At 55.5% G+C, this 27,314-nt stretch overlaps 1 protein-coding gene across 2 annotated transcripts in view; it reads left to right on the forward strand.

Moving 5' to 3' along the window:
* Positions 1-780: 780 nt before the first annotated feature.
* FAIM2 (Fas apoptotic inhibitory molecule 2) overlaps positions 781-27,314 on the forward strand; it is a 41,480-nt gene continuing 14,946 nt past the window's right edge. For both annotated transcript variants that reach the window (XM_079937308.1, XM_079937307.1), the window contains exons 1-11: positions 781-921; positions 4,249-4,444; positions 7,110-7,213; positions 7,631-7,695; positions 8,170-8,223; positions 14,321-14,371; positions 14,701-14,740; positions 15,230-15,267; positions 15,807-15,894; positions 16,169-16,264; positions 17,928-17,981. In XM_079937308.1, the coding sequence (XP_079793434.1) occupies positions 907-921; positions 4,249-4,444; positions 7,110-7,213; positions 7,631-7,695; positions 8,170-8,223; positions 14,321-14,371; positions 14,701-14,740; positions 15,230-15,267; positions 15,807-15,894; positions 16,169-16,264; positions 17,928-17,981 (801 nt within the window). In that variant the 5' untranslated portion in view covers positions 781-906. The remainder of the gene's footprint in view (positions 922-4,248; positions 4,445-7,109; positions 7,214-7,630; positions 7,696-8,169; positions 8,224-14,320; positions 14,372-14,700; positions 14,741-15,229; positions 15,268-15,806; positions 15,895-16,168; positions 16,265-17,927; positions 17,982-27,314) is intronic.

A 27,314-nucleotide genomic window follows, 5' to 3' on the forward strand; every position in this document is an offset into this window, starting at 1 on the left:
AATGGGGAGGATGACAGATACAGGGGTGGTGGAGGCTGAGAATGGAGTCAAAAAGGGAGCAGTGTAGGGGGTTGGAGAGGTTTTGAGACAGACCTAGAGGCCCCTCCAGAAAGATCTGGTAAAATGTGCCAGCAGGGTTGAAAAAAATACAAGCTGCATCCTCCCAGCCCCATGTCTCTGTGACAAGGTAGGGAGGGGCCTCTTGCTCCCATTTCACAGGTGAGAAAAGGGAGGCAAGGAGAGGTGCCCACATGGCTTGCCCAAAGGCCCACAGGAACTCAGGGCCCAGGGGGCCTTTTGGAAGCCGGTAGGGTAGACAAGACATCGGAGACTTTTCCCACTCCAGCGTGAAGGACGAAATAGAGATGATGAGAGGGGAGGTGGTGATGGAGAAAGCAGGGCCGCATCCAAAGAGGGAGAGGAAACAGGCAGAGGTACAACGGAGCCTGTCAGCGGCAAAGATGGTGGAGAGATAAGGCCCTGACACCCAGCTCCAGTTACAGGCAGGCAGCATCAGCTGGTCGGGTGTCACGGACTCCCGGCCCCTCCTCCCGCCCGCTTGGACCCGTCCACTTGGGCAGTTCCGCAGCGCAGCGCTGCCTGGTTCCTGAGCGGTGAGGATACCAGGAAGGAGGGGGCGGGAGGAAAGGGCTGTGCGCCGCCTCCTCCACTTCCGCTTGCAAATCCGCAGAGGCCTCCGCCGCAGCCTACAGGCCCGCCCTGGCCCCCTCCTCCCCCCATCTCCCGCCCCCCTCCCCGCGTCTGGATGGTACGCTCCGGTCCTCCTGGCCCGGCTGCAGTGGATGTTGCTAGAACCCACGCGGAGGAAGGAAGAGACGCAGGCAGGCTGCGGTGACCCAAGCGGCCGCCCGTGCCTCAGGGACCCCTTCCCGGAGAGACGGCACCATGACACAGGGAAAGGTATCGGCATCTCCCCCACCTGCATCATCCTTCATCCTCTGGTTCCCCCATCTCCCTGTCATCCTAAGCAAACTCTCAGGACCACTGTAAGCATCCTCCCTCGGCTCTTATGCGAAGGTCCTGCGTGGTCCTTGCCGAAGTCAGAGGCCCACAAGGCCTGTTTCAAGGAATGGGTTGTGGCCTCTTCCTGCCCACCAGGTTCATCTCTCCTCCCATCTACATTCCATCAATTGCTTTGGCATCACAGGAGCCTTCACAGACGCCCATGTCCCCTTAAGGAGTCAGCTTAGGCGTCTGGTGTGTGTGTGTGTGTGTGTGTGTGCACACGCATCCCCAGGGTGAGCCCTGAGGCGCAGTCCCTATAGGGCACCCCCACTCTGTCCAATCCCAACCCCAACCATATATTCATCTTTTACACCCTCCACAGAACCACCCCCCACCACCAAACTCCCTGTCATTATTCCATATCTGGATACAGCCCCTGTGGTTGGGGGGTTCCTATGGCAACCCTGCTTCAGGATGTTCTAATTTTTGTTTTCGCTTTGGCCAGACATAGGACTGAATGGGATCGGATAAAACATCTTCTCTTTTTATTCCTGTTTTAGGCCTGAAGTGTAGGGGAGGGGCTGGGGCAGAGACTTGGCTGGCCTAGTAGGGTTATGTAACACCAATAGCCTGTGGAATTACACAACCACCAGGGCCTGGGGCAAAGAAGGAGGGTCCTCTGGCCCTCTGCTTGGGGGTGCTAAGGTTTGGGCAGAGAAAACAGAAGAAGGGCCTCCCTTCCACTCCCCTTCTTTTCTCAGAGATGAGCCTCAGAGCCAATGGCATCTTTCCTGGGCTCTCAGACCCTCCTTTCACTGTTTTTTAAGCTCATCAGGCCTCAAAATGATGTCATTGGGTGATACCACCTCGTGCCATTTGGACAGACTTCACTTGGTAATGCTGGACGTTGGGGGTCCAGGGCCTAGGGTCAGCAGGGTGGTTGTTGGTGAGGAGGACGAATCTGGACCGGACTGAGGTCAGAGGTGATAATCCTTTTCCCAGGCACAAGCCCTGGGTCTGGGCTCAGAGAACCTTGGTTCCGGTGGGCTGAAATGGATTCTCCTGGGCATGACCCTTCTGATCTGGGTGATGAAGGGGGCTGGGGAGTGGGAGGGATGAGCCCGGGCCCTACTCCCACAGGCCTGGGTTTTGAGGCCCTTCCCTAAGGACGCAGGGGTGGGGTTCACCATGGTGAAAATGAAGAGCTCCCCGCTCTGCGGATTCTCTCCCTCCATTTCCCACCTCCACCTCCGCCAGTCACTTTGCTGACGCTGCTTCCTGTCCTGAGGTGAATGTATTGCCCCTGCCTCCTCGGCCCCTCACCCCCAGCTTGCTCCCAGGCTTTCTGATGATGGAAAAGACCCCTCCAGTTCAGTCATCCTCAGGGCTGGATGGAAGAAGAAACGTTCCGGTGCTTGTTCATCTCTGGGCTGCCTCAGCTAGGTGCTGCTCGCAGAGAAGGAACTTTGCAGCCTTCCTCAGTGGCCCTGCAGGTTTAACTCATTCTTTTTGGAACCAGACCTAAATCCCGTTTGTTTTTTGAGGTTCAGTCCTTTTGGTGACGTTTCAGTTTTCATACCATCCCCGCATCCCCAATCTTCCCTTCCCTGGCGGCATCATTCGGGCCCTCCCAGCCCCTATTTTCTCACCAAAGCTAAACTTGCACATTGTGGAACCGGGGCCATATTTGAGTGTAAATAGACTTGAATTTTCAACCCGCCATGGGATATTTCCCACTGGGCCTCAGTTTCCTCATCTGTAAGATGAAGGAAGGGGCTGAATGAGGAGGTGCTTTCCCCTTCCATCAGTGACAGTCAGATTCTGTTCTGGTTTGAGGGAGAGGCTGAGGTTCCAACAGCATGAGGCCAAAATGGACTCTTAGCCAGGGGCCTCTTGCCCCTCCGCTCCCCTGCAGCCCCCATTCCTCTTCCTCTTTTTTTTTTTTTCTTTGTCTGCACTGCAACCCCCATTCCTCTTCCTCTTTTTTTTTTTTTCTTTGTCTGCACTGCCCACAGCATGCAGGATCTTAGTTCCCTGACCAGGGATTGAACCCGTGCCCCCTGCTGTAGAAGCATGGAGTCTTCACCACTGGACTGCCAGGGAAGTCCTCCTCTTCCTCTTTTTTTCCCTCTCCTCTCCCCTTTCTGTTTCCCTGCTCTCCCATCCCCACCCTCCTTGGTCATCTCCAGCCCAGCAGAAGGAGGCCAGCCCCAGTGGACGGTACCTGGGCTCTGCAGCCCAGTGGGCCATGTGTGGCTCTGAGTCATTCTTCCTCTCTGATCCTCAGTTCCTTCATTTTAAAAACAGGGATCAAAATACAACGAGCAAGGTAGCAGGGAGATTCAATGAGAGGACCTTTCATTCAGTAATACTTTTAAGGGCCTACTACTCTGTGCCAGGCCCTTCCCTGGACCCCAGGGAAATGGTGGAACCATATAGCGCCAGTCCCTGCCCCGGGGGACGGTGACCACCAATGGTGGGCTCTCCTAAGAATTTTCTCCTTCCTCAGTTCTTATCCCAGCTCCAGTGTGTGCCCCTGGCCAGCCCTGACCCTCCTGGAGCTCAGTTCTCCCATCTGTAAAATAGGGAGATTCTTTTTTTTCCAGATTTATTGGGGTATAATTGACAAATAGAAATTGTATATATCTAAGGTGTGTGATATTTTGATATACATATAACTTGCGGAATGATTACCACAATCAACCTGGTTAACACATCCATCACTTCACATAGTTACCTTCTGTGTGTGTGTGTGTGGCAAGAACACTTATGATCTACCCTCTCAGCGAATTTCGAGTACACAATACAGTATTGTTAACTATAGTCACCAGGCTGCAATTAGATCTCCAGAACTTTTTCGTCATGCATAACTGAAACTTTGTGCCCTTTTGACCAGTATCTCCCCATTCCCCCCAACCCCCAGACCCTGGCAACCACCATTCTACTCTGTACTTCTACGATTTCGACAATTTTAGATTCCACATATAAGTGAGATCCTGCAGTTTTTGTCTTTCTGTGTCTGGCTTATTTCACTTAGCATGATGTCCTCCAGGTTCACCCATGTTGTTGCAAATGACAGGAATTCCTCCTTTTTTAAGGCTGAATAATATTCCACCGTATATATACCCCACATAAAATAGGGAGGTTCTTGTCTGCACCACTGCCGTTCCTAGTGCAGGTGAGAAAGTACCCATGGAAGTTCCAGAAATTGAGGGGCTGGGGAAGAGGACTTAGAAGGTGCCCTCCCCCTGGTGACTGTCTCTCTCTGCCTCTACTCCACAGCTCTCTGTGGCTAACAAGGCCCCCGGGACAGAGGGGCAGCAGCAGGCGAATGGTGAGAAGAAGGAGGCTCCAGCAGTGCCTTCGGCCCCGCCCTCCTATGAGGAGGCCACCTCTGGGGAGGGGCTGAAGGCAGGAGTCTTCCCGCCAGCCCCCTCGGCTGTGCCTCTCCACCCCAGCTGGGCCTATGTGGACCCTAGTAAGTCTCTCAGTTCCTGGAGGCTGGAGCATCAGGGGGAGTGGTGGGCCCAGATGGAAAACCTGCATAGGAAGAAGTTGCCCAGAAATAGACGCACTGTATGGTTGTTGTATGAGGCTCTGATGTCAAAGGTTTGGGATTTGGAGGACTGTTCTGAGGGTAGGTCAAGGAGACCTCCATAAAGAAGGACTGATACAGTTTCTGCAGTCATAATTCCCTTGGATGGGGAAGAGGGGCTTTTTCAAGTCACCAAGCTAGGGCAAAAAGAGGGGACAGATGGGGGAGAAAAACCAGGGGCTGTCCTAGAAGAAAGGGTTGCAGAGAGGGAGTGAGGGAGGTCAGAGTGGACACAGGAAGGAGCAGTACGAGGCTACAGCTAACTGTGGCCTCAGCTGGGGCTGCCTCCCTGTGAGTGTGGGTGCAGTTTGCTGACACGCTGGCTGATCTGAAACCAGTCCCCGTGGAGGCCCCAGGGTTGTTTAGGGCAGGGGCCTGAGGATCCACTTCACTCATCACTCTCCTTGTCTCTCTACCCTTCCCCAGGCCTTAACTGGGGGCAGGAGAGCAGGATGTGGGGAAGGTGTGTGGATGCCAGCCTTAGCATCCCTCAGGGCCAGGCACGATTCCTAGGCCGACCCACCCGGGCTGACGCCAGCTCCTTGCACACTAAGAATCGGGCTGGTAGGGGGCCCTCTGTTCGGTGTGGCAGCCTGTGGGAGCTTTGCCTCAGGGCTGGGAATGTACAGCTCCCGCAAGCTGCAAGGAAGTCTTCCTCGGCCCCCTCGGCCCCCTCCCCCACCTTGTCACCCCACCCCCACCCCCAGCAGAATTCTAGAAGGGATCCTGGGGACAATGCCTCAGACCGTCTCTACTCAGGAGGAGCGGCCACCATGGTCCACACCTCCCACCACAGAGCCCTTCAGCCCAGACCCAAGCAGACCCACCCCACCGTCATCTACTGGAGGGCCTTTGAAGGTCTGGTGTTCATGGGAGCCCTTCCTCCTGCCGCTGACACCCACAGGACTGCTTTTTCTCTCCTTTTCTCCCCCTCTGTGGCCTGGCCATTTGGGCTTTGGTGGGGGACGTGGACAGAACATGAAGGAGTGAAGGATAAGAGGTTGAGGGTCTCCAAGCCCCAGGTTGGCAGTGGGTCCACCTCCCTCCCCCTTCCTCATTTCCCATATCCTGGTTGCCAGGACTGGCTGCCTTAAGGAATGTTTTCCAACGAACTGTCAGGGCAGAGGAAGGCAGCTCATTTCAGTCAGCACGTGACAAACATTTACTAAGCGTGCACCAGGCACCGTGTCTGGCACTGAGCTAATTTCTGGGGATGCATTGATTTGCAAGCCCTTCCCTCACAGAGCTGACAGTGTAGACAAGTAAATGGATGATTACCACATGGTGAAAGGCAGTGATGGAGGCCTTGGCAGTTCAACTAACCCGCCTGACAGTCAGGGAAGACTTCCTGGAGGAAGGGGTATCCATGAGGGGAGTCCTGAAGGATGGCATGTATTAGCTTGGTGAAGAGGTAGGAAAATGAGTGTCCAAGGCTGAAAGAAAGAATGTGCAGGGGCCCAGAGGCAAGAGAGCACATTGCTGAAAAAAATATAGTCAGGCTGGAGAAAAGTAGAAGGGAGTAGTGTGCAGTGGGGCTGGAGGACTCGTGGGAGGCTGAGGAGGCTTTGTTAAGGAACTTGAACTTGAGTAAAAGGCAGTGAGGAGCCATCAAAGAATTTAAAGCGGGACAGTGCCGAGGGCAGATTTGAAAGGCCAAGACAGGCTCTTGCTGTGGAGGGGAAGGTCATGGAGAACTTGCAGGGATGGTGGAGAGCAGAGCGGACACATCTGAGGCCTTAGGAATGACCCAGACGAGGGATGGAAGAGAGAGGGTGGTGTTGTCAGCGTCAGGCACAGAGCTTTCACTTTTCTCCGTTTCATCCCCGTGAGGTGGGTATCACTAACCCATATCCCGGAAGAGACAAAGAAGGCTGGTGACTTGCTTAAGGCTGCACAGCTAGTCGGTCCTGGGGAGGGATCCACGTGTTTGCTTACAGAGCCCATGCTCTTCCAAAAGCCTGAGTTCTGGGACCAGGCCCCCAAGCTTTACCCACACCCACATGCCACTTCTTGCCCTTGTCCTGGCTCTGTTTCCCCTCCAGCCTCCCCCAGCTCTGGTTCCCAGCTGGAGCACCAGCAGGTCCACCCCACCTACGAGTCCCCAGTTCCCACCCCCGGGACCTCAGAGCAAGCCGGGGTAGGACCTTTGACTCTGGGATGTGTGAGGTAGCCCCGGGGGAGTGGCTGTCCTCTGATTCTCAGCCACAAGGGAGCCAGACTGTCCAGGAAGGTGGATGGGGGGGCACAAGCGGGAAGGGCCACATTTGTATGGCAGAGCTTGGGCCCCAGGGAGCTCCCGCTTGGGGTGGGAAGGGGAGATGACAGTTCCTTCTCACACTCAGAACAGGAAAGGTGAGGGGCAACCTGGGAGAGATCTGGGATCTCTGTGGGATGGGATGGGGTGGGGCAGGAGGAGGTTTGAGAATGGGGCCGGAGAGAAGGGCGTTGCCTGGTCCAGAAAGCCAGTCTGACAAAAGGTAGCTCTGAGCCGTTGCGGGTGGTGTTTATGTGTGTGGGAGCGCTCACGGCCCTCCCCCTGCCCATCCAGGCAGCAGCTCTAGCTATGAGAGTGGTTTCCCCACTGGAGACCATGAGCTCTTCACCACCTTCAGTTGGGACGACCAGAACGTTCGCAGAGTCTTCATCAGAAAGGTAACTGTCTCCCCCAACTCTCCCAGTCTGGGAAGCTGGGTGGGGGGAGCCTCTCGAGAAGCCGCTGGCCCAGTCTCCTGCCCAGAGGCCATCCCTCTCCCCATCCTTGTGATGCCAACTGACGGCACCTACTGGGAAGTTGGGGTGCCCACTGCCCCCTGCTGCGGCTGAACACGTGGTCTCTTCTCTCCAGATGCCATGGGTGTGGGCTCTGGAGCGTCTTTGCTGTCCTTTCGCCTTGTCCTGGATTCATTCCGATGCCCCCTAAGAAGGAGGGTGGAAGGCCCAGGATGCGGGTCTGGAGGGTAGATGGAGTCGCCGGGAAGTTGGGGTCTCCCTAAGCCTTGCTGGGGCCCTGAGCCTCTCTGGCCCCCAACAGGGCCCCCCAAGCTGAGCGGAACCCCCTCCCACCCCCAGGTCTATACCATTCTGCTGATCCAGCTGCTGGTGACCTTGGGTGTCGTGGCTCTCTTTACCTTCTGGTGAGTTGGCTGTGTGGAGCAGCACGTTCCACGGGTGGTGGCGCCAGGTCTCGGCCTGGGGAGGAGGGTCCAGAGTCAGACTGTTCTTAGAACCGTCTGCCTGAAGATGCTGGTGCAGGGCAGCGGCCCACCTCATGCTGGGAAGAACCTTAGACCGTGCACAGGGAGGGGTCCTCCGTCCAGCTGGGGGTGGCCCCGTGCTTTCTGGGCCTGCAGGTGTCTGTGAAGCAGTTGTTCCTCTCAGATGCAGCAGCCCTACACCTGGGCGCACCCAAGTCTCAGCCTGAGACTGGGAGACTGTGGCTGGAGCTCCCTCCCCCACCAGGGGTGTGGTCTCTCCTTTCTTCCTCTCGAGTCCTGTGAACTGGCGGGTGGGGCGGGGGGTGGGGGTGGTGGGGGGGGCAGGTGCAGAGGTTGAACTAGAAATGGAGACAGAGGGTAAATTCTGATTCTCTCTCCCTCCCTTCTCTGCAGTGACCCCGTTAAGGACTATGTCCAGGCCAACCCAGGCTGGTACTGGGCATCCTAGTAAGTATACCCAGGCCCCTTCCCAGAACACCCTCCACAGCCAAGGTGGGAAATCTCCGCTGACAGAATCCCAGCCCATGACCTCTCCCCATCCCATAGGAACCGCCTCATAAGAGCAGGGCCAGAAGGGGCCTTCTGGGGTGTGTAGAGCTGAGGGGGAGGGGAGGAGATGGGCCTTGGTTCTGGTGCCTGCCCAAGGAGGGAAGGGTGGAAGTGGGGTCATGGCTAGGGAGACCCAGACCTTGGCCTGGAGGAGAAGGGGGTCTGGGACACCTTGGCCCACACTAATGATGATGTTGCTACTCAATATTAACGTAGTTGTTATTAATGCTTGTGAATTATTAATCATAAGAGATACCACTTATAAAGTGCCTAATAAGGGCTGGGCATTGTTCTATGTGCTTGATATGCAGTGTTGCATTCACTCCTCAGAAAACTAAGTCTCAGAGAGGTTGAGTAATTTGCCCAAGGTCACACAGGTAGGCCGTGGTAGAGCTGGGATTCAAACCCAAGCTTCAGGTTGAGGCTTGTACTCTTAACCCCTCTACTTGGCAGACTCCCTTCCCCTCGAGCAGTTGGCTTCTGCTTATATACTCTACTCTTTAAGGAGCATGGCAGGGAACTTTAGAGGTTATTCTGACCCTCCTATGTGGGCAATTAAGGAGTCATTCTGGATACTTCCAGGCCAGACCACCCTGTTCAAAGCAGAACTACTGTCAGCAAAGTCTCCTTCAGCACCTACTGTGAGCCCAGGCCAGAACTGGAGCTGGTGGAGAGGAGGCCTCTGCAGGGGAAGGTGGTGGGCATACAAGGCAACCTGTGAAAGAGCAGCATTCAGAGGAGGGGGAGCCCTCAGTCCATGTCAGCGGGTGCGCCTCAAAGAATGAGCCAAGGGCCTGGGGACTGGGGTGACTTAAGTAGAAGCTTGGGAGTGGGAGCACACGTGGTACATTGGGTAAATTAGGGACCAGGCTGGCGGAGCACTGCAAGCCTCCGTGAGGGGAATCGGGACATCCCAGAGAGAAGCGAGGCCTTCCGGGGTGGAGGCTCTGAATGTCCACCCAAGGAGCTTGCACACTACAGCTGTCCCAGGCCTGTTCCTGGATGGGGGTCTGGTGGGAACGTAGGCTCAGCCCAGAGCCTCCTGGACCACCCGAGCCCAGAACAGTCCCAGAGTGGGCCTCAAGTTAACAAAAGCCAGCCAAAGCCCGACAGGAAGGAGACATCCTGGCCTCTGGGGCTCCCCGGAGGAGTGGAGGAGGAGCTCAGCCAAGTTGGGGATCCCAGGGGAGGAGACATTCACACCCAGAGCCTTTCTTAGGGCACAGGACAGAGGGCCTGTCTGCAGACCAGGCAGGGAGGTGGGCATTTGGGGGGATGGGGGGCACTGTAGGCTAAAACTGATGAGGCCCCAGGAACTGCCACCCCAGCCAGCCCCCGTGGCGGGTTGGCATGGCTCCCGGCACATCAGCACCGCCTGGCAGCCTCTGCGCCCTGCCACCTCGGGAATGCGGTCCCCAGGCCCCTCGTCAGGCCTGCTGCGGGAGGGTCTTTGGGACTCTGTGCCCTAAGCAGATGGTGGCAGGGGGACAATCCAAGAATAAGCAGGCTCTAGAATTGAGGGCAGGGTCCACCCCACTGAGAATGGTGTGAGAATTTGACCTCTGAATGGTGAGAGGTCCTTCCTCCTCAGCATCTCCAGGCAGAAAACAGATGCTGTCCCAGACTCAGGGGTGGGTGGGTGTGGAGAGAAGTCGGAAGTGGGCATGGAACGTGTGCTTTCCATGGAGCGTCGCCAAGCCTTAAAGGTGCTTGGGAATTCACCACCAAGATGCTGCCCTGTTCTCTAGAAAGCCAGCCTGTTGCTCTGCCCCATCCTGCCCCCTCCCCACATCGCTATCCAGTCCTGAGTCTGCCTCTGGGTCTGAGACCTAGCAGGTCTGACACCTAGTGGGTCTCACGTCCTCCAAATACCAAGCCCTTAATAGCAGTAAGAATAAAACAGGTCTTTTTCTATGTATGTAGCACTGTCCCATGTGATTTGCAAATATTCTTCATTTGATCCTTAACAACAGCCCTACGAGGCAGATACAGTTATTATCCCCATTTTTTTTTGTTTAAAGAAGACGTTGGGGGTAGGAGTTTATTAATTAATTTATTTATTTTTGCTGTGTTGGGTCTTCGTTTCTGTGCGAGGGCTTTCTCTAGTTGTGGCAAGCGGGGGCCGCTCTTCATCCCGGTGTGCGGGCCTCTCACTATCGCGGCCTCTCTTGTTGCGGAGCACAGGCTCCAGTCGCGCAGGCTCAGTAGTTGTGGCTCACGGGCCTAGTTGCTCCGCGGCATGTGGGTTCCTCCCAGACCAGGACTCGAACCCGTGTCCCTTGCATTAGCAGGCAGATTCTCAACCACTGCGCCACCAGGGAAGCCCTATTATTCCCATTTTATACATGAGAAAATTGAGGCTCAGAGAGAAGATGTTTCTTCCTAAGCAGCAGAGCCAGGATTGAACCCTGTCTTTCTGATTGAGAAGCTCGTGCACTTCCCCTCCATGCTCTGCTGCCTCCCCACAGCCTGGGACTGGTCCTGGAGCATCATAAGTTGGGGGAGGACACTGGGTTTGGACCCTGGCCTCCACCTGAGCCTCGTGCCTTGGTCTTGACATTCTGTAAACAGACCACGGCTCTAGCTCAGGCCCTGAGGCCCAGGCTCTGACAAGCAAGTCTGTCTTTCACTTCTTCTGTGATTTATTCTTCGCTCCCTGGGATGGCAGCCTTCCAGCACCACCCCCTCCCCCCGCCCACTCTTTCTCCAGGCCCCAATCATCTCCCTCAGTGGGCTCTCGCCTTATTGTCTGATTGCTCCCTCTGAGCCTTGGCAGCGGGAACTGCGGGCCTCCCTACCGTGCAGGGGAGGAGTGAGGGCTGTGGGGTGGAGGTGGGGGGACCGGACAGAGGAGGAAAAGTGTGAGACCAGACTTGGGGGAGGTGGGTCCGAGCCTCTCCAGGAAGCTGTCAGTTAGCCAGGTTCTAGTTATAATAATAACAACTCCCATCTTCAGGTCCCTACCCAGTGCCAGGCTCTGTGCTCAAGGCTGGACTGCATGCTCTCATTCAGTCCTCGCTACAGCCCAGTGAGTTGGTACCAGCATTCCCGTTTTACAAAGCAGGAGGCTGGAGCTCTGCAATTAAGTAGCTGTTCAAGGTCACACGATGGTGGTGGCAGAGCTGGGATGTGAAATGAGGGTCAGGCTCCCAAACTGCCCCATACGCTCCAGGTCATCCGTCCCTCTGCCCTTCCTCCCGACCACTCGTCTTGAGGGTTGAGGAGCTCTGGACCAGAGAGAAAAGGAGGCTGGGCCCTGCCCTCAGGAAGCTTCCAGTCTGGCCAGGGAGACAGGCCCCACAACCAGGATACACATAGACAAGGGTATTATTATTATTATTGTTGTCGAAGTGACTGGTGACTCAAGGGAGACCGAAAGAGAGCAGATGCTGGGGTATTTCTTAACAACTGGGGCAGGACGACTCCACTGTTCCTCACGGAACAGGATGGCCTGCAGCCCTGGCCCTGGCACTGAGAACCCCTCCATCACTGTGACAGCAGTGATGCCTCATTTGAGAACCACTGAAGAATAGGAGAGGGTGAGGATGGAGGGCTCCTGTTTACCAAATGCAATAGGCTCGTCTCAACCCCTACCTTCCCTGTGCTTTCACATTTCACCCAGAAATACATAAAGATTGCCTAAGCCGTGCCAGGCCCCGGGTTGGACAATAGGTTGTTCCAGGTGCTACATCTGGGTGGGGATCAGATGAGCAGACCCGTGGGGTGTGGGGTGCAGGCTTTGGTTGAGTTATGCCCGTGGTGCACAGAGGAAGCCCCTCCAACCTCAGCCCCAGGCATCCTCGCCAGTCGGTCCTTTCCAGTAGAGGCAGAGAGTGGTGGGCACGCTGTGAGGGTGCAGAGGGCCATGAGGGTAGATGGAGGGGCGGAGTGCGGTGTGGGATGGGCTGCAGAGGTAGGCGGGGGGGGGGGGGGGGGGGCGGATCAGGCAGGGCATCACCAGGTCTTTGGAATTTTAAACAGGAGAGTCACATGATGGGATCTGCCTATAGCTTTGAGAGTGGAAGGCAGGACTGGAGGCAGAAGGACCCGATAGACAGAGATGACCCGACCTAAAAGGGTGGTCGTGGGGATGGAGAGAAGGGGACAGATTTGAGAACTGCCTGGGTAGAGGATCAGCAGGTCCAAGTGATTAGCTGGGCATGGCAGGGTGAGAGTCAAGGCTGACCGAGGTCGCTGGTTGGGTGACTCGGAGGCTGCATGACATCCTCTGCAACAGGGGATGCAGGAGAAGGAGCAAGGAAGAGGGCAGGTTCGGCTCTAACCTGCTGCATAACAGCCGTGTTTGCCCAGCAGGCAGTTGGGTATTCAGGTCTGAGGTTGAGAAGGAAATTCTAGATCAGAAATATGGTGTGTGAGTCATAAGCATCTGCCTGATAAAGGGAGTCCTAGGAATGAGTGAGCCCACCCAGGAGGATCATGAAGGGAGACCCTGTGCTGAAGGAGATGGAGAAGGAGTGACCAGGGAGGTAGGAGGGGACCCAAGGCTGTGTCATTGTGGGACCTGGGAAACAACGAGAGAGATCAGGTGTCAGCATGTCCAGGTCAGATAAGGATGGACAAGTGTCAGTTGGACTCAACAAAGTCATAGTGATGTGGCAAAGCCAGCTCTCATTAAGTGGGACAGGGGCTGGTTTGTTAAGTTGAGGAGTGATTGTGAGTTGGAGAAGGTGCCGTGAGTGGAGACAACTTTCTGAAGAAGCTTGACTGTGAGGGTGGGTAAAGTGGCAGTAGCTGGAGCCGGGAAAGATGTTGGTTAAAGATGGAGAACAGCTGAGGAGGTTTGTGAGGGAGAAGATGTAGCAGTCGAAGGCAGGGCAGTTGAGGGTGTGGGACCCAGAGGCTTGGGGGGATTCACCGGGGATGGGAGGAGGGACAGGAGGAAGGACACATAGATGCATGACGCGATGTTTGCAGGCGGCAGGCAGGGAGCCAGTGGAGCCCCCCACCTCATCTCGAATCTTTCTGGGACACATCAGGCCAGACCAGGCAGGAGAGTGAGGCAGCCTGGGAGGTTTGCAGATGAAGGAGGATGGTTGGCGTTGTTGCTGTAGGGGATGCGTGAGAGAACCGAGGAGGGAGATGGGGAAGGATGACAGGTGCCGTGTGTTGAGGGCACACTGAGAGCTGGAGACCATGCATTGGTGTAGGCACCAATCTAGGTAGACATGAGCATGCCCCAGCCTTGGGTCTTCAGCCCTCATGTCCCACCTCCTGGACTGGCCTCCACCTCCACTGCTCTCCAGAAAATCCTTAATCCTCGACCCCTGTCTCTGGGTTCCACCTGAGCTTCCTGCCAGTCTCCCAATGGATACGGCCACCTGATCCAGAAATTCATGCCACAGGTACTTCTTGCTGTGCCAGGTGCTGGCAGGACAGACAAGATCATTGTAGGTAGTGACAGAGCCAGGGAAAGGCCTAAAGGAGGCAGTATGGGGTAGTGGTTATAAGCTAGGACTCTGGAGGAGGAAGCCTGTGTTCTAACCCTGCCTCTGCCATGTGGTAGCCGTATGACCTTGGACAGCTCACCTGGCCTCACTGTGCCTCAGTTATAAAGTGAAGAACGTGCTTCCTAGAGAAGATAGGAGGGTTATATTAGCTAATCCTCATAAAGCATGTAGCCCTCTGCCTGGCATATGGAGAACACTGTATATGAGCTTTTCAAAATATATATAAGTAATAAGGTATTGTCTGGGGGGAACCACTTTGCACTGGGTGGTCAGCTACCACATGGCACCCAAGATTCAGTATTTCTAGAAGCAGGCTCATCTTACTCCCCTTCCTTTCTTTTGGAATTACACCATCACCCTGCCCATTGCAAGGTTCTGAGATGATCGTGCGCTTAACCAACCCCTGCCCCTGGCCCGTGGCAGCCTGCTTGGTGCCCTGTGGGCAGGGGTGGCAGAGAGTGGGACGAGCAGGGGCCTGGGCGGAGGGCCTTCAGGGGCCAGCTCTCGCATCCGTCTGTCTCTCACAGCGCCGTCTTCTTCGCGACGTACCTGACCCTGGCCTGCTGTTCTGGACCAAGGTATGATGACGGCTTGAGGAGCAGCATGGCTGTGGGAACGTGAGCAGGACCTTGGAAGTCCTGGCCCCAGTCCTGCTTGCCGCCAGTGCACCCCTGAGACGGCCCCATCCTTCTCTGGGCTCCATCAAGGCCTGCCCCTCCCTCCTTTACTTGGCACGTCGGGGCGGGGGGAGGGTGAAGGCACAGATGGGGGCACGTGGGGATGTGGCTGAAGGAAGAAGCTCCGAGGCGTGGGGGTGAGTCTGTGGGGGAGCCCTCGGACAGCATGACCCAGCCTGTGCTGCAGGCACGCCCCCTCTCTCCTCTGAACTCGGTGGCTTGCCTTACAGGAGGCATTTCCCCTGGAACCTGATCCTCCTGACCATCTTTGTAAGTGATGTGGGGACAGATGCTGAGTGGGGATGGGGGGAGGAGGGTGAAGGGTGAGCTTCCAGGGCTAGGAGTTGGAGGTAGCTGATGTGAGGTCACTGGGGGTGGCAGGGGTATTTTCGCCCCACTTCTTCTGCAAAGACACCCCACCCTCTCTTTCCAAATAGCCTTTCTCTCCCCACTCCATCCACTCCCTCTTTCCGTTGTGATTTTGTTTTTAAGAGGTTTGTATGGGGACTCCCAGAGCTATGGATAACAAGAGCTGGGGGTGGGGGGAGGGTGTGAATCTTAGAAAGGGGGACGAGCAGGGCTGCAGAAAAAAGAAAGGGACGGCTGGGACCTCCTTCACCGGGAGAAATCCTGGAGGTAAATGTGTGTGTGAGCAAAGCAGACTCAGAGTTGAGGGGTACACACAAGGGGTGGAGACCCAGGCTGGCCCTTGAAGGTGTCTGGGCCCCCAGCATTCCCTCATCCTGCTTCTCCTTTCAGACCCTGTCCATGGCCTACCTCACTGGGATGTTGTCCAGGTAAAGGGGCCAGGGTGAAGGGGGCTGGCCACACCCTGAGGGGAGCTGCCCCAAGCACAGTCCTTCCAGGGAGCGTTTGGACGGGGTGGGGTGGGGCGTTCAGGCAGGCAGGAGACGTGGGCTTGGAGCGCGCTCCTCCCGCACTCGGCCTCCAGGACCTGGCCAGGCTGGTGGGTGGGGGTGGGAGACGGAGGAGAGCAAGGTGACACCTCTCAAGCTGCAGCTGAAAAGACCCCAGGTTCATGATCACACAGTTCCCTATAAGCCACCTCCAGGCACCAGCACAACCCCTCCCCACCCCCACTCCCACCTCTTCGAGATCCTTCTAACAGGATTCTGAGTGTGAGCATGTTGGGGAGGGTGGGTCCCAGTAGAAAGGATGAGGAGGCAGAGAGAAGGGGGATCCTGGGAAAGGGGAGAGGCTGGGAGCCAGAGGTCGTGGGATCAGGTCCTGGCAGAAGGGGAGGACCTGGGAGGAGGGCAAGGGGAGACCAGAAGCCCTGCCCTGAAGCCGACCCCCTGGCCTGCCCGTCCTGCAGCTACTACAATACCACATCTGTGCTGCTGTGCCTGGGCATCACGGCCCTCGTCTGCCTCTCGGTCACCGTCTTTAGCTTCCAGACCAAGGTCAGCCCTGGGGCCTTCGGGCTGGAGAAGGTTGGTGGGGGGCGGGGGCGGTGGGCTGCAAGCTCGGATTCCCCAGCTGGGGGAGGTAAAAGGCATGCGTAGTGTCTGGGGGGGCCGCCTGGGATGGGAGGGGGAGGAACAGCGGGTTCTGGGGTGAGCACGGGACGGTGGCCTGCTGCCTCGGCCTCCGCCTTCTGGCCAGCGCACCGCCATGCCGGGCCGCTCTGTGCAGGCCTGAGGGCCCCGGCAGCTGACGCCCGTCCTACCCCTGCAGTTTGACTTCACGTCCTGCCAAGGTGTGCTCTTCGTGCTGCTCATGACTCTCTTCTTCAGTGGACTCATCCTGGCCATCCTCCTGCCCTTCCAATATGTGAGTCTCCAGGTCTCCAAGCCGGCCCCGTGGGGATGGCGGGGGTGGGACTGCCGGCCCGAGGGTGCCGTTTCCTCCTACACCCTCCAGGGAAGGCCGCGAGCCAAGGGCTCACAGCCTGCCATCCTGTCCTGCCCCGGGCTGCTTGGCAGTGTAAGCAAACAATGAAGCGAGGCTTTTCTTGACAGGTCTGGGCACCTGCCCACTCCACAAGCCACATCCGCTTCACCTTTCCCATCTTCTCCACTAGCGGGGAGGTGAGGCTGAGGGGGAGGGCTCAGATCATTTAAACCCTAGGCCGGGGAGGGGGCTCCGGAGCTCCCTGGGGCCACCAGGCCCAGAGGGGCCCTGAGGAAGGGCTTCCTGGGCCCCTTGGGGGATCAGTCAAGTGCAGGGAGGCAGGATCTGGCTGTCCAGGCAGGCGGGAAATGGGACAGTGGGGCTCCGAGCATACCCCTGCCCCATGAGGGTGTCCATGGCGACAGATGAATCTCAGCTCTTTAAGAAGTGTCCGGCCTGCCTGGGAAATCCCACTAAGACTGCTCAGGGCTCAGTGACCCATTCCAGGAACTCAGGCTGCTGCAGGTGGAGAAGGGGCGGACTTAGGGCATCACAGGAGGGGGTTTGAACCCTGGGAACCCAAGAGAGCAGCTGTTGGACCCGTGCTGAGGGCTCAGGGCTTGTACCTGCCGCTACCTCCTCTTAGCTACCTCTAGTACGGGGGTCCCCCACTGCCCCTTTGCTGCCAGGCTGAGAGCAGTATTCCTCACTCCCCCTCCCTACCCCATCCTGCCCAGCCCCAGGTTATTGCCTCCCAGTCCAGAACGTCAGGATTGGTTCTGGCATTTCCTTGGCTCTTCCCAGGATCCTGTTGACGAAGGGAGGAGCCGGAGCTGGCCTGGGGGCCCTCTGTGTATCTAGGATGGGGGGAGGGGTACAGGAAGGGGCCTCAGAGCTTCCAAGAACCCTTTATCGACCCGGGTCAGGCTGATGGAATGCCTGTGTTTCCAGGAGTCTTCTGCGGGAAGGCTCTTCAGAGGGCACTGTTCGTTTGGCACCTCTTGCAAGGTTTCCGCACTCAGCTGGGTGCCCCTGAGGCCTGGGGGGAGCAGAGGTTGGGAAGGGGTGCTGTTCCAGCCTCTGCAGGGGATCCCAGCAAGCACAGCTGGCAGGGATGCCAGATGCCCCCCCAACCCCTGGGCCTAAGTCTTTGTCCCCTTCTACCTGAGCCCCTTTACCCACACAGGCAGAGCCAGGAAGCTCCCGACATGGGGACAGACGGCACAGGGATGAGTCCACACTGGGAGAAGGGCACAGCCTCAGGCCAGACCCAGGCTGGGAGGATGGCAGGGACCCCATAGGATGAGTCACCCTGGGCCAGCCTGAGCCTGGGGCTGTGTGTGGAGGAAAGAAGTGCTGGCCCATCTGGACCTCGCCTGCCAGCCCTCCAGGATCACTGTTACCCTGGGGCTCCCCCACCCACCGTGAGCACGCAGGGGATTAAGGACCTCTCAGTCTGGGGCAGGGTTGGGGGGGTGAGAGAGGGCCCCCACTGGGGAGGTCTGTGCCACACCCTCCATTCCTGGACTGATCCCTTCTCCCTGCCCCTCTGCCGCACTGCCCATCTCGCCATCCTTGAGCCCACTTTTTGTCTGCCCTGCAGGTGCCCTGGCTCCATGCAGTGTATGCCGTGCTGGGAGCAGGCGTGTTTACGTTGGTGAGTGTGGCCTCCCGGGGGCCCTGCCTTCTCAGCCTCCCACCATGTCCTCAGGTCCCTCCACCATCCCCATCTTCCTCATAGTCCTCTTCTCTGAACCCTTGTGAAGTACCAGTGGGCGCAGAGGGGCTCAGTGCTGTCAGGTCTCTAAGACAGACCAGCTGACCTGGGCAGAGGGGCAAGGAAGGTCGTAACAACAGGATTGACGCTTTAGACAGAGCTGGGAAGAGGTACCCCTGACTCCTGGGGAGGTTCAGTGCTGCTTGTTGGGGTGGGAGAGTGAGGGTGTCCCAGCCGCATGGACTAAGTTAGTCCTTGCTCTGCTGGGAGTAATCTGGGAAGGCTTCTTGGAGGAAGGGAGATTCCAGGTACCCTGTGACAGATGCACTTAGATTGAGCTTGTCCTTGGCCGTCCTCACCAGACTGAGAGTGTTAATGATGATGATTATGGTTATGGTAACAATGATAGCTGGTATTTTTTGAGCACTTGCTTCTCCCACAGCAAGCTCTGCACACGTACTGAATCCTCACCATAACTCTATAAACTAGGTTCTGCTGTTCTCAGATTCAGATGAGGAGCCTGAAGCTCAGAGACTTGAAATGACTTGCAGACAGCAGACAGCCTCCTGGAAGTGGAGGGTTAGACTGGGGATCCGCACAGATGGCTCCAGAGCCCCACTCAGGGTCTGAGGCTAGGTGGGGAAGGGAGTGGGGTGGCTGGAGGCAGATGCCCAGGAGATGCAGGTGACCAGGGGCAGATGTCTGCCTAGAGCAGCCCAACACAGGTCCTTCGCTCAGTGGGCTCCCAGCACCTGAATGTGACGGTGCACCAGGGCAAGCCTGTGTTGGTGACATCTTCTTATGTGGTGGGGTGGCATCCAAGGTAAACGTCCACTGCCAGTGGGAGCAGTGACCAGACCCTCCTGTCCCTCACTGGTGTTTTCAGCTCAACTCAGTCTGGTCAGAATTCTGGGCTTAATCACAGGGTCCAGAGGCTTATGGCTGACAGAGTGGGGGAGCAGAGATGGGGGGGAAAATAGGGGGTCAGAACTATGAGCAGAGACTGTGGGGGTGTGGATAGGGATTGAGCCAGGAATGGAGGTGTGGTAGATTCATTCATTCATTTCCACAGGTCCTTATTGAGCACCTACAAAGTGTGAGGTGTGTGCTATGTGCCCAGGATGCCACAGTCAGCAGGAAGGGCACAGTGCATGGCACACAGTGGCACTCAGTAAATACCTATGGAGTAAATGGCCTCCAGGCTCAGAAGCTGAGGGCTGGACAGGACTGAAAAAGGGGTCTAGTGAAACTTCAAGCCTCTCATTTTAGAGATGAGAAAACTTAACCCCAAAGAAGTTAAGTGATTTTTCTAAGGTTTCCCTGCAAGATAATGGTAAATCAACTAAGTGTGATTGGCCTTGGTCAAGACTAGGGTGACCAACTTATCCCAGTTTACGCAGAACTTTCCCAGTTTTAGCACTGAAAGGCTCACTTCTTGGGGGAACGCCCTAGGAACTCCAAGGTTGGGCGAACCAGGATGGTTGGTCATCCTGCGGCACTAACTTCTCTGGCTCCTGGGCAGCACTCTTTCCTGCACACAGTACCTGCTAAAGACAAAGTTTGATGAAAAGGTTGGGGTGGGGGTGGGGTGTCGGCTAGGAGGAAAGGAAGGAGGGTCAGACTGAGGGGAGGGAGACTGGGGAGGCCTCAGAGGACAGCGTTTGCCAGGGACACATGGAAGAAGAGGGGTCCGTGCCGGGCAGAGCGGGAGGAGGGCGAGCGCTGATGGAGGGTCAGGGAGTTTACTTGGCTTCGCGCCGATCAGGACACAGCACGTGTGTCAGCTATGCGGGGAGGCTGTGTGTACAAGTTGGGTTGGATGAACAGTAATCCTTTAAATTCGTTTAATAACCCCTTGCATTATTAGAATAATAAAAATAATCCCAACCATCTGTTCCACCCTTTACATTTTACAAAGCACTTTCACACCTATTACCTCACTGGATCTCCATCACAACCCAGGGAGGGAGGTAGTGCTGCTGTTAGACCTGCTTTCTACATGTGAAGACCCGCTTTCCACATCCGAAGTCCCGGGTGTTAAGGGGCTGGCACAGGGTCCCACCTCCAGGAAGGGGCCGATTTAGGACAGGACCCAGGTGTCCTGTGCCCAGCCTGGTGCCATTGCCAGAACCCCCATTGTCCCTCTCAAAGAGGACAACTTCTGTTGGCTTGAAGTGGGGAGAGGCTGGGGTGATCTCTCCAGCAATGTTCCCCCTCCCTCTCTCGCACCATCAGTGTTGCCCTCGCTACTGGATTATTTCCATCTGCGTGGAAACAGGCTGTAATTTCTCCCAACTGAAAAACCAACAACACACAAAACACTCTTAACCCATATCTCCCTCTAGCCCCCCTAATTAGAGCAAAGCTCCTTAAAATGGAATCTACACTCTCTCCAATTCCTCTCCTCCCTTCCTCCCTTCTTCCTACTCAGTCCTTCTCCCATGCTCTCTTACCCTCTTAAAAACGCTCTCTCCGAGGTCCACAGTGGCCTCCCTGTGACTGAATCCAGCTGTCATTTCTCTGTCCTTATCTTGCTCGACTCTCAGCAGCATTTGATAGAATTGCTCATTCCCTCCCCCTAGAAGCATCTTCTTCATTTGGTATCTAGGCATCAGCTCTCCTGGTTTTCCTCCTGCTTCCCGGGTCGCACTGGAGGACTCTGGGGCCATGGACCGTCCACACTTACTCCCTAGGGGATCTCAGACTGTCTCAAGACTTTGAATACCATCTTTTATGATGATGACCCTACATTTTACATCGCTAGCTGGGAATCCCACACTAGACTTGCCAATTGCCTACTCCGTGTCCACACTTGGAAATCTAATGGGCACCTCAAACTTAATGTGCACAGAGTTGAGCTCCTGCTCTTCCCCTGAACCCCTGCTCCTCCCACAGCCTTCCTTGTTGCTGTAAGTGGCAGCTCCATCCTTTCAGTCACTCAGGCCAAATGCCTTGATGACACCTCGACTCCTCACTCTCCCCACGCCCCACAACTGGCCCAGCAGCAAATCCGGTTGGCCTCACCTTCTATCTAGAATCTGATTGCTTCTCTCCACCTTCACGGCTACTTCCTGGTCCATGTCGCCATCACCTTCCACCTGGATTCTTGAAATGGCCTCCCACGGGTGCTGCCCCGACAGTCTGTGTCCCACACCACAGCAGCTAGAGTGATCCTGTTAAACATTGATGAGGTCAGGTCATTCCTCCGCTTGGCCTCCAGCAATCGCTCTCCACTGCCTGCAGGCCCTCCCTGACCTCACAGCCTCCCGTCGCCCACTCTGTGGCAGCCACGCTGGCATCCTTGCTGCTCCTGAGGACGGCAGGCTCACTCCCAGCCCGGGGCCCCTGCACCCGAGGTTGCCTCTGTCTGTTCCTTCCCATCTGCTCACAGCTCCCTCTCTCCCCTCCTTCAAGTGTTTGCTTTATTTACAATCTCCTGTGCTGAGTGTGTACACGCGCACATGCAGGCACGCACACACGTTGCTCCCTACACCCCCGTTTCTCCATAGCACGTCTCATCCTCTGACATACTACATATTTTTCTGGTTTATTTATTGTTTGTCTCCGTCCAGCAGAATTTAAGTTCCTTGAAGGCAGGGATTTGGGTCTGGCTTGCTCATCGCTGCATCCGTGGTGCCTAGAACAGTGCGTGGCGCACAGCAGGCACCCCTGGATGTTTGCAGAATGAACAGACGCCTGAGAGGCCAGGTCCGGCTGAGGCGCTGTCAGAGTGAGGCAAAGAAAGCATGGGTGCATAGCTGACTTAAGCATCAGTTTTCTGTGAGTCACGGCGGGGGGGGCGGGGGGGTGGGGAGGAACCACTGCGCCTAATTACCTGTTAATGTCTCATTAGGAGAGCAACGCTCTGACAGTTTGGGGCTCATCCTGCAGGTTATGTAAACAATGGTTGGGAGCACGTGGTGTCAATGCCCCAGTCCCATCTCCTGCCCTCTGCCACCTGGCTCAAAGGAGGGACGACCTGCAGGCCGTCCCCTGGGTCCCATGGCGTGGGGAGAGTTCAGGAGGGGCTGCTAGACTCATTCCCCTCCCTCGTCTCAGTGTCAGATGGATGGAGACCCACAGAGGCCCAGCCCCATGAGAACTAAGGTCCCCATTCCTCCCCGTTGAGCTCAAGTCAGAAGGTCCTTGACCTCAATCTGATCCTGCTTCCAGCATCACTTCTGTCCTTTAGAATCTGTGGTCCTGTAGCTTCAATCCATCCCCAGAATCAGTGCCCAGCACCCCTGGTCTCTCCATCTGCCCATCCCGGCATCTCCTACCCTAGCCGATGGAGAATTCTCAGCACCATGAGGGGCCATTCCCGCACTGCAGCTAGGCAAGAATGTCACTCAGCGATCCCTATCCTCCTTGCTGCCTCGAGGAGGATGTGTGAGAAAAGGGGGAAGAGAAGTGTCAGAGGAGGGCCCAGATCCCAGTGAGACCCACCCCAACCCCCAGCAGCCTGGGCCTTGGAAGGGCTGTGAGCAGCAAAAGATTGTCTCCTAGAGACCTCAGCCCCTCCCCTGAAGGACCCTGCCATCTTTGAGAGCAGGGCCACCCAGATGGACTAGTCTGAGACTGGGGAGGTGGGGAGCCAAGTCCTCTTAGGGCCGTGGTCCTGCCTGCAGGAACGGGCCCCTCCTCGGCCTCACTCCGACTGGCTTTGGCACGTTCTCAAGAAGCTTGGGTTTTCTCCCTCACGCTACCACGTAACCCCCCTCTAGGCACTAGACTCAGATGCCAACGGAAGTGGGTGAGTCAGCCGAAAGGTACTGGCCTCAGGCTGGCCCCATCCTCCTCTCCCGTCTAGTGCCCTCTCCTGGAGTGCTTTTCTGTAGGAGCCCATGGAAAGTGAGGCAGAGGAACATGAGGGCTGGGCTGGGTGATGAGGCAAGGTGGAGGGGTTTGGACAGAGCAGGAGGGTTGAGGCAGGGAGAGGGAGAGAGAGAGAGAGCGAGCGAGCGAGGGAGCACAGGTGGCGCCCAGGGCCTGGCCAGCTGCTTTCCTGCAGGGACTGAGCCTCTTTGCCTGCATGACTCTGGGCAGGTTGCTCTGCCTCAGGGTTGGTCCTTCTTTGGGGAAGCTAAGCCTCCCAGCCAATTAAATCAGGAAGCCAAGCCTGGATACCTAGGGAAGAAACCAGGAATAGGACTTTAGAAACTAGGTGATGGGCCCAGTGGGAACAGAACTCTCTCCTGCCTGCCCCATCTGGCCAGTTTGAGGACCTCAGGAAACATCAGTCTCTATGCTTTAAGGAAGATTAGTGAGAAGCCAGATTAATGAATAGGAGAGAGGCTGAGAGATGATTAGTTAGGAGGCCACTGTAGTGTCCCAGAGTCAGGGATGGGGTGGCACGGAGAGCCTGTGTGGTCAGTACTGGATGCATCAGAGCCTGTGGTGTTCGGATGAGTGAAGCTTGGATAGGAAGATGCTTTGTTTGTAGAGGTGCTGGGCCTCCAGTGCTGGGCATTGACTTCTGACCATTGAGGGGACACACACAACCGTCTGCTCTCAGTTCCTAGAAGAAAAGGAACACTGAGACTGTGAGCCCTCAGAGTGACAGGGACCTCCCTGCGCTGAGACCCAGAGAGAGCACACCCAGACACACACACCACACACATGTACACACACCACACACATACATACTACACACATACCACACACATACATACCATACACACGTCACACACCACACACACATACACACCACACAAGACACCATACATCACACACACCACACACACATATATACTACACACCCACACACACACCACACACATGCATACCATACACACGTCACACATACACACCACACACACACACCACACAAGACACCATACACACACCACACACACACACCACACACACACCATACACACATCATACACACACACACCACATACACACACCACACACACGTATACACGTGCACACCATATACACATCACAAACACACTACATACACACCACACACACACACACACACACACACACACACTTGCATGCACTGTTGGCCGCCAAGCTGGATGAAAGCCCCATTTTCCTGACTCTCAGCCCAGCATTCTTTCTACTCTGTCTCCCTGTCCATTTCACAGATGGGAAGATAGAGGCCTAGAGAGGTCCCCCCACAGCAGGAGGGCCCAGAGAGGCCTTCTCAGCCTCTGTCACCCTGAGGCTAGGCTTTGGGCCGTTACTTCCATTCAGCCCCAACAGGGAATCTGTGTGTCCTGTGAATCCTCCCACGGCATGTGAGGGATTTGGGGAAGAGACTCCAGTCTGCCCCCACCCCACCCCTTACCCTGCTTTTCTAGCGGGGGCTGTGATAGATGCCCTGCCTTCTTCAAAGTTAGAGAAACACTTTGAAAAGTAAAAACGGCTACACAAACCCAAGGCAGGGGTATCACTTTATTTTAGACTCATCTTTATTTCATTCAGAGTTTAGAGACTCTTTTGCCTCAGTGGTTTACATGAGCCTGAAATATCCAGTGAGAACCTTCTCTGTCCTGCCGCCCACCCTCTGCCACCACAACAGCCCTGATGCCCACCCGAGGCCTCATCTGAACCCACTCGAGATTGAGTGGATTCCTCTGAGGGTGGCAGGAGGGAGGGTGGATTGACCAGTACTTGCTCCTTCGGGGGGAAAGTGCGCTCGTGTCCCCCTCCTGGACCTCACCTCAGTCTCAGTTCCTGAGACACTAATCCTCTGAAACCAACGCCCTGCTCAAACCAAGCCTTTCAAACCAACACCCTGACCTGGAGAAGGTGAAAGAAGGCCCCCAGCCCCAGTGCTGGTAGACTGAGGGAGGGGTGATTCAGAGTCCCCGTAGGGAGCAGGGCAGGGGAGCCTCTACACAGGCATGCAGGGGCAGAGCCGGGAAAGGTGCTATCAGGAGGGCCAGGGGGGCTCTTCTGGTGGCCACGTGCACCCCACCCAAACCACAGTCAAGGCCTAGCTCATCTTACCACTGTGGCCTTTGGGCAAGTTACTTGATCTCTCTGTGCCACACCTTAAAATGAGGCTAATATTAACTATCTCACAAGGCTGTGGTAATGCATTATAAGATAATATATGAACAGAAAAAAGAAAACAGCCTAGCACCTGGAACATGGTAGTCTCTCAACTACCATGGTAGCTTTCACCCTTATTGTAAATGTTAACCTTATAATTCAGAACACCAGATTTTGGAGCACAGTAGCTGGGTTCAAATCCATTCTCTGCCACATTCGAGCTGTGTGGACTGATCAAGTCATGTTACCTCTCTGTGCTTCTGTTTCCTTATCCGTAAAATGCAGATAATAATAGTACCCGCCTCGTAGGTTGTGACTTTTCAGTGAATTAATATGTGCAAAGCAGTCAGAAAGTGCCTGGCGTGTCATCAGTGATCAATAATATTACCTGTTAGTAGTAGTCAGTTGCCTAAGGTCATAGGCAAGCTTTGAACCCAGGTCTATGAGACTTCCCAGTCCGTGCTCTTAAGCACTGTATCACACGCATGCCCTTCCTCTTTCACATACCTTTTCACACTGCTCCCCTTTTATCTTGGGCCAGACTTTCTGGCTCACACGGCTGCCAGACCCTGTTCCTTTGGTGGTGGTGACCCACCTGGGAGTGCTCCCCAGGACCCAGGGCTGCATGCAGAGGTCGTCTGTGCCATTTCAACTTTTGACACCCAGGTTGCTGAAGACAAGAGAAGTATCTTCTATGGGCCCCAGACGAGTCTCCACTCAGCTCCCCTCTCCTTGTCCTGCACCCAACTGAGGGCACAAGGGCTTAAAGCTGGTAGTCTCTTTTCTCTGGAATCCTCAAAGCCCACGCTTAGGGCTTCCCTGGTGGCGCAGTGGTTGAGAGTCCGCCTGCCGATGCAGGGGACACGGGTTCGTGCCCCAGTCCGGGAAGATCCCACATGCCACAGAGCGGCTGGGCCCGTGAGCCATGGCCGCTGAACCTGCGCGTCGCACAGACACACACACACACAGACACACACACAGACACACACACACACACACACACACACACACCCCAAAGCAGTGTCAGTCACATGGTGGAAACAGAATAGGATTGTCTGTCCTCTCGGCTGTGTGAAGTGGGCGAGTCATTTATACTCTCTGGGCCTCAGTCTCAGCTCCATGATGGAGATGATCATGCAATACCTGTCCCAGGGGATTATGGGGACAGTTAAATGACAGCGTTCACAAACTCTTCTTTTGTGTTACTTTAACCCTTCTCTTAGTTTTTTCTAATATAATGTATGAATACACTTATTCATATATTTCATTTTTTTAAATCTTAAATGATATAGATAAAGCAAATGTCATTTGGCTGTATAACAGCTGTGGTCAGTTGTCTCTCCTTCCAGACCTCTCTATATGCATTTTATAGATATATGCTATGTAGGCCCCCTATAACATAGTTTTGTGAGGTTTTTTTGTTACATAAAGGGGCTCATGTGATTTGGATTTTTCTGCAAGTTGTGCTTTTCTCATAAGAGTGTATATCAGAGATGTTTCTGCTTCAGCACTGCTGCCCACAGTTTACTTAACAATCCCCTGGTTAATAGAGCTTGGGTTTGTTTCCAGGGTTTCACTGTTAGAACCTAAGCTGCCGTGAACAGCCTTGGGTGTGCTGCTTTGAGCCCTTATGTTGGCATTTCTGTAGCATGGACATGGTCCACGTATATTTTTTATGCTGATTCAACACATTGCAACCCCAGCTTTTTGTATTCAGTGCCTGTTTGTTGGTGGCTCTGAGCCACCCTTTCCATGGCATGGCTCCCCCAGAGCCTCTCAGCCTCATCTCTGGGAGGACAGCAGACATAAGCCTGGACGAGGCAGGGTCAGGCCGAGTATATGGCCGTGGGACCCTGACCAGGTGCAGCCCTGGCCAATAAGGTGAACCAGGAAAGTTTGCCTTTGTCTCCTCTGCCCTCTGTGCGTGCTTCCTCCCTCCCTTCAAGCCCACCCTCCCCCCTTCTCTGTTGGAATGTAGGAGACAGGTAATCTGGTTCCAGATAGATAAATGACCATCAGCAAGTCACTCACCTGCTCTGAGACTCCTTTCCTCATATTTAAAATAATAAGGGTGAATATCCACCTCCTAGAGTGAATTGGGCAAGTGAGATAAAGGACTAGCGTGTGAAAAGACGGTTCAGATGTAAGTTAGTAGCATCCTCGCCCAGCTCCTGCCTCTTGCCCCTGACCCACGTGCCCCTCCTTCAGGGTCTTGTATCCAGTTGCCTCGCAACTCAAGCACCTGCTGTCCTCTTTTTTTTTTTT

The sequence above is a fragment of the Stenella coeruleoalba genome (assembly GCF_951394435.1).
Source record: "Stenella coeruleoalba genome assembly, chromosome: 11".
In the NCBI taxonomy this organism is placed as follows: Eukaryota; Metazoa; Chordata; class Mammalia; order Artiodactyla; family Delphinidae; genus Stenella; species Stenella coeruleoalba.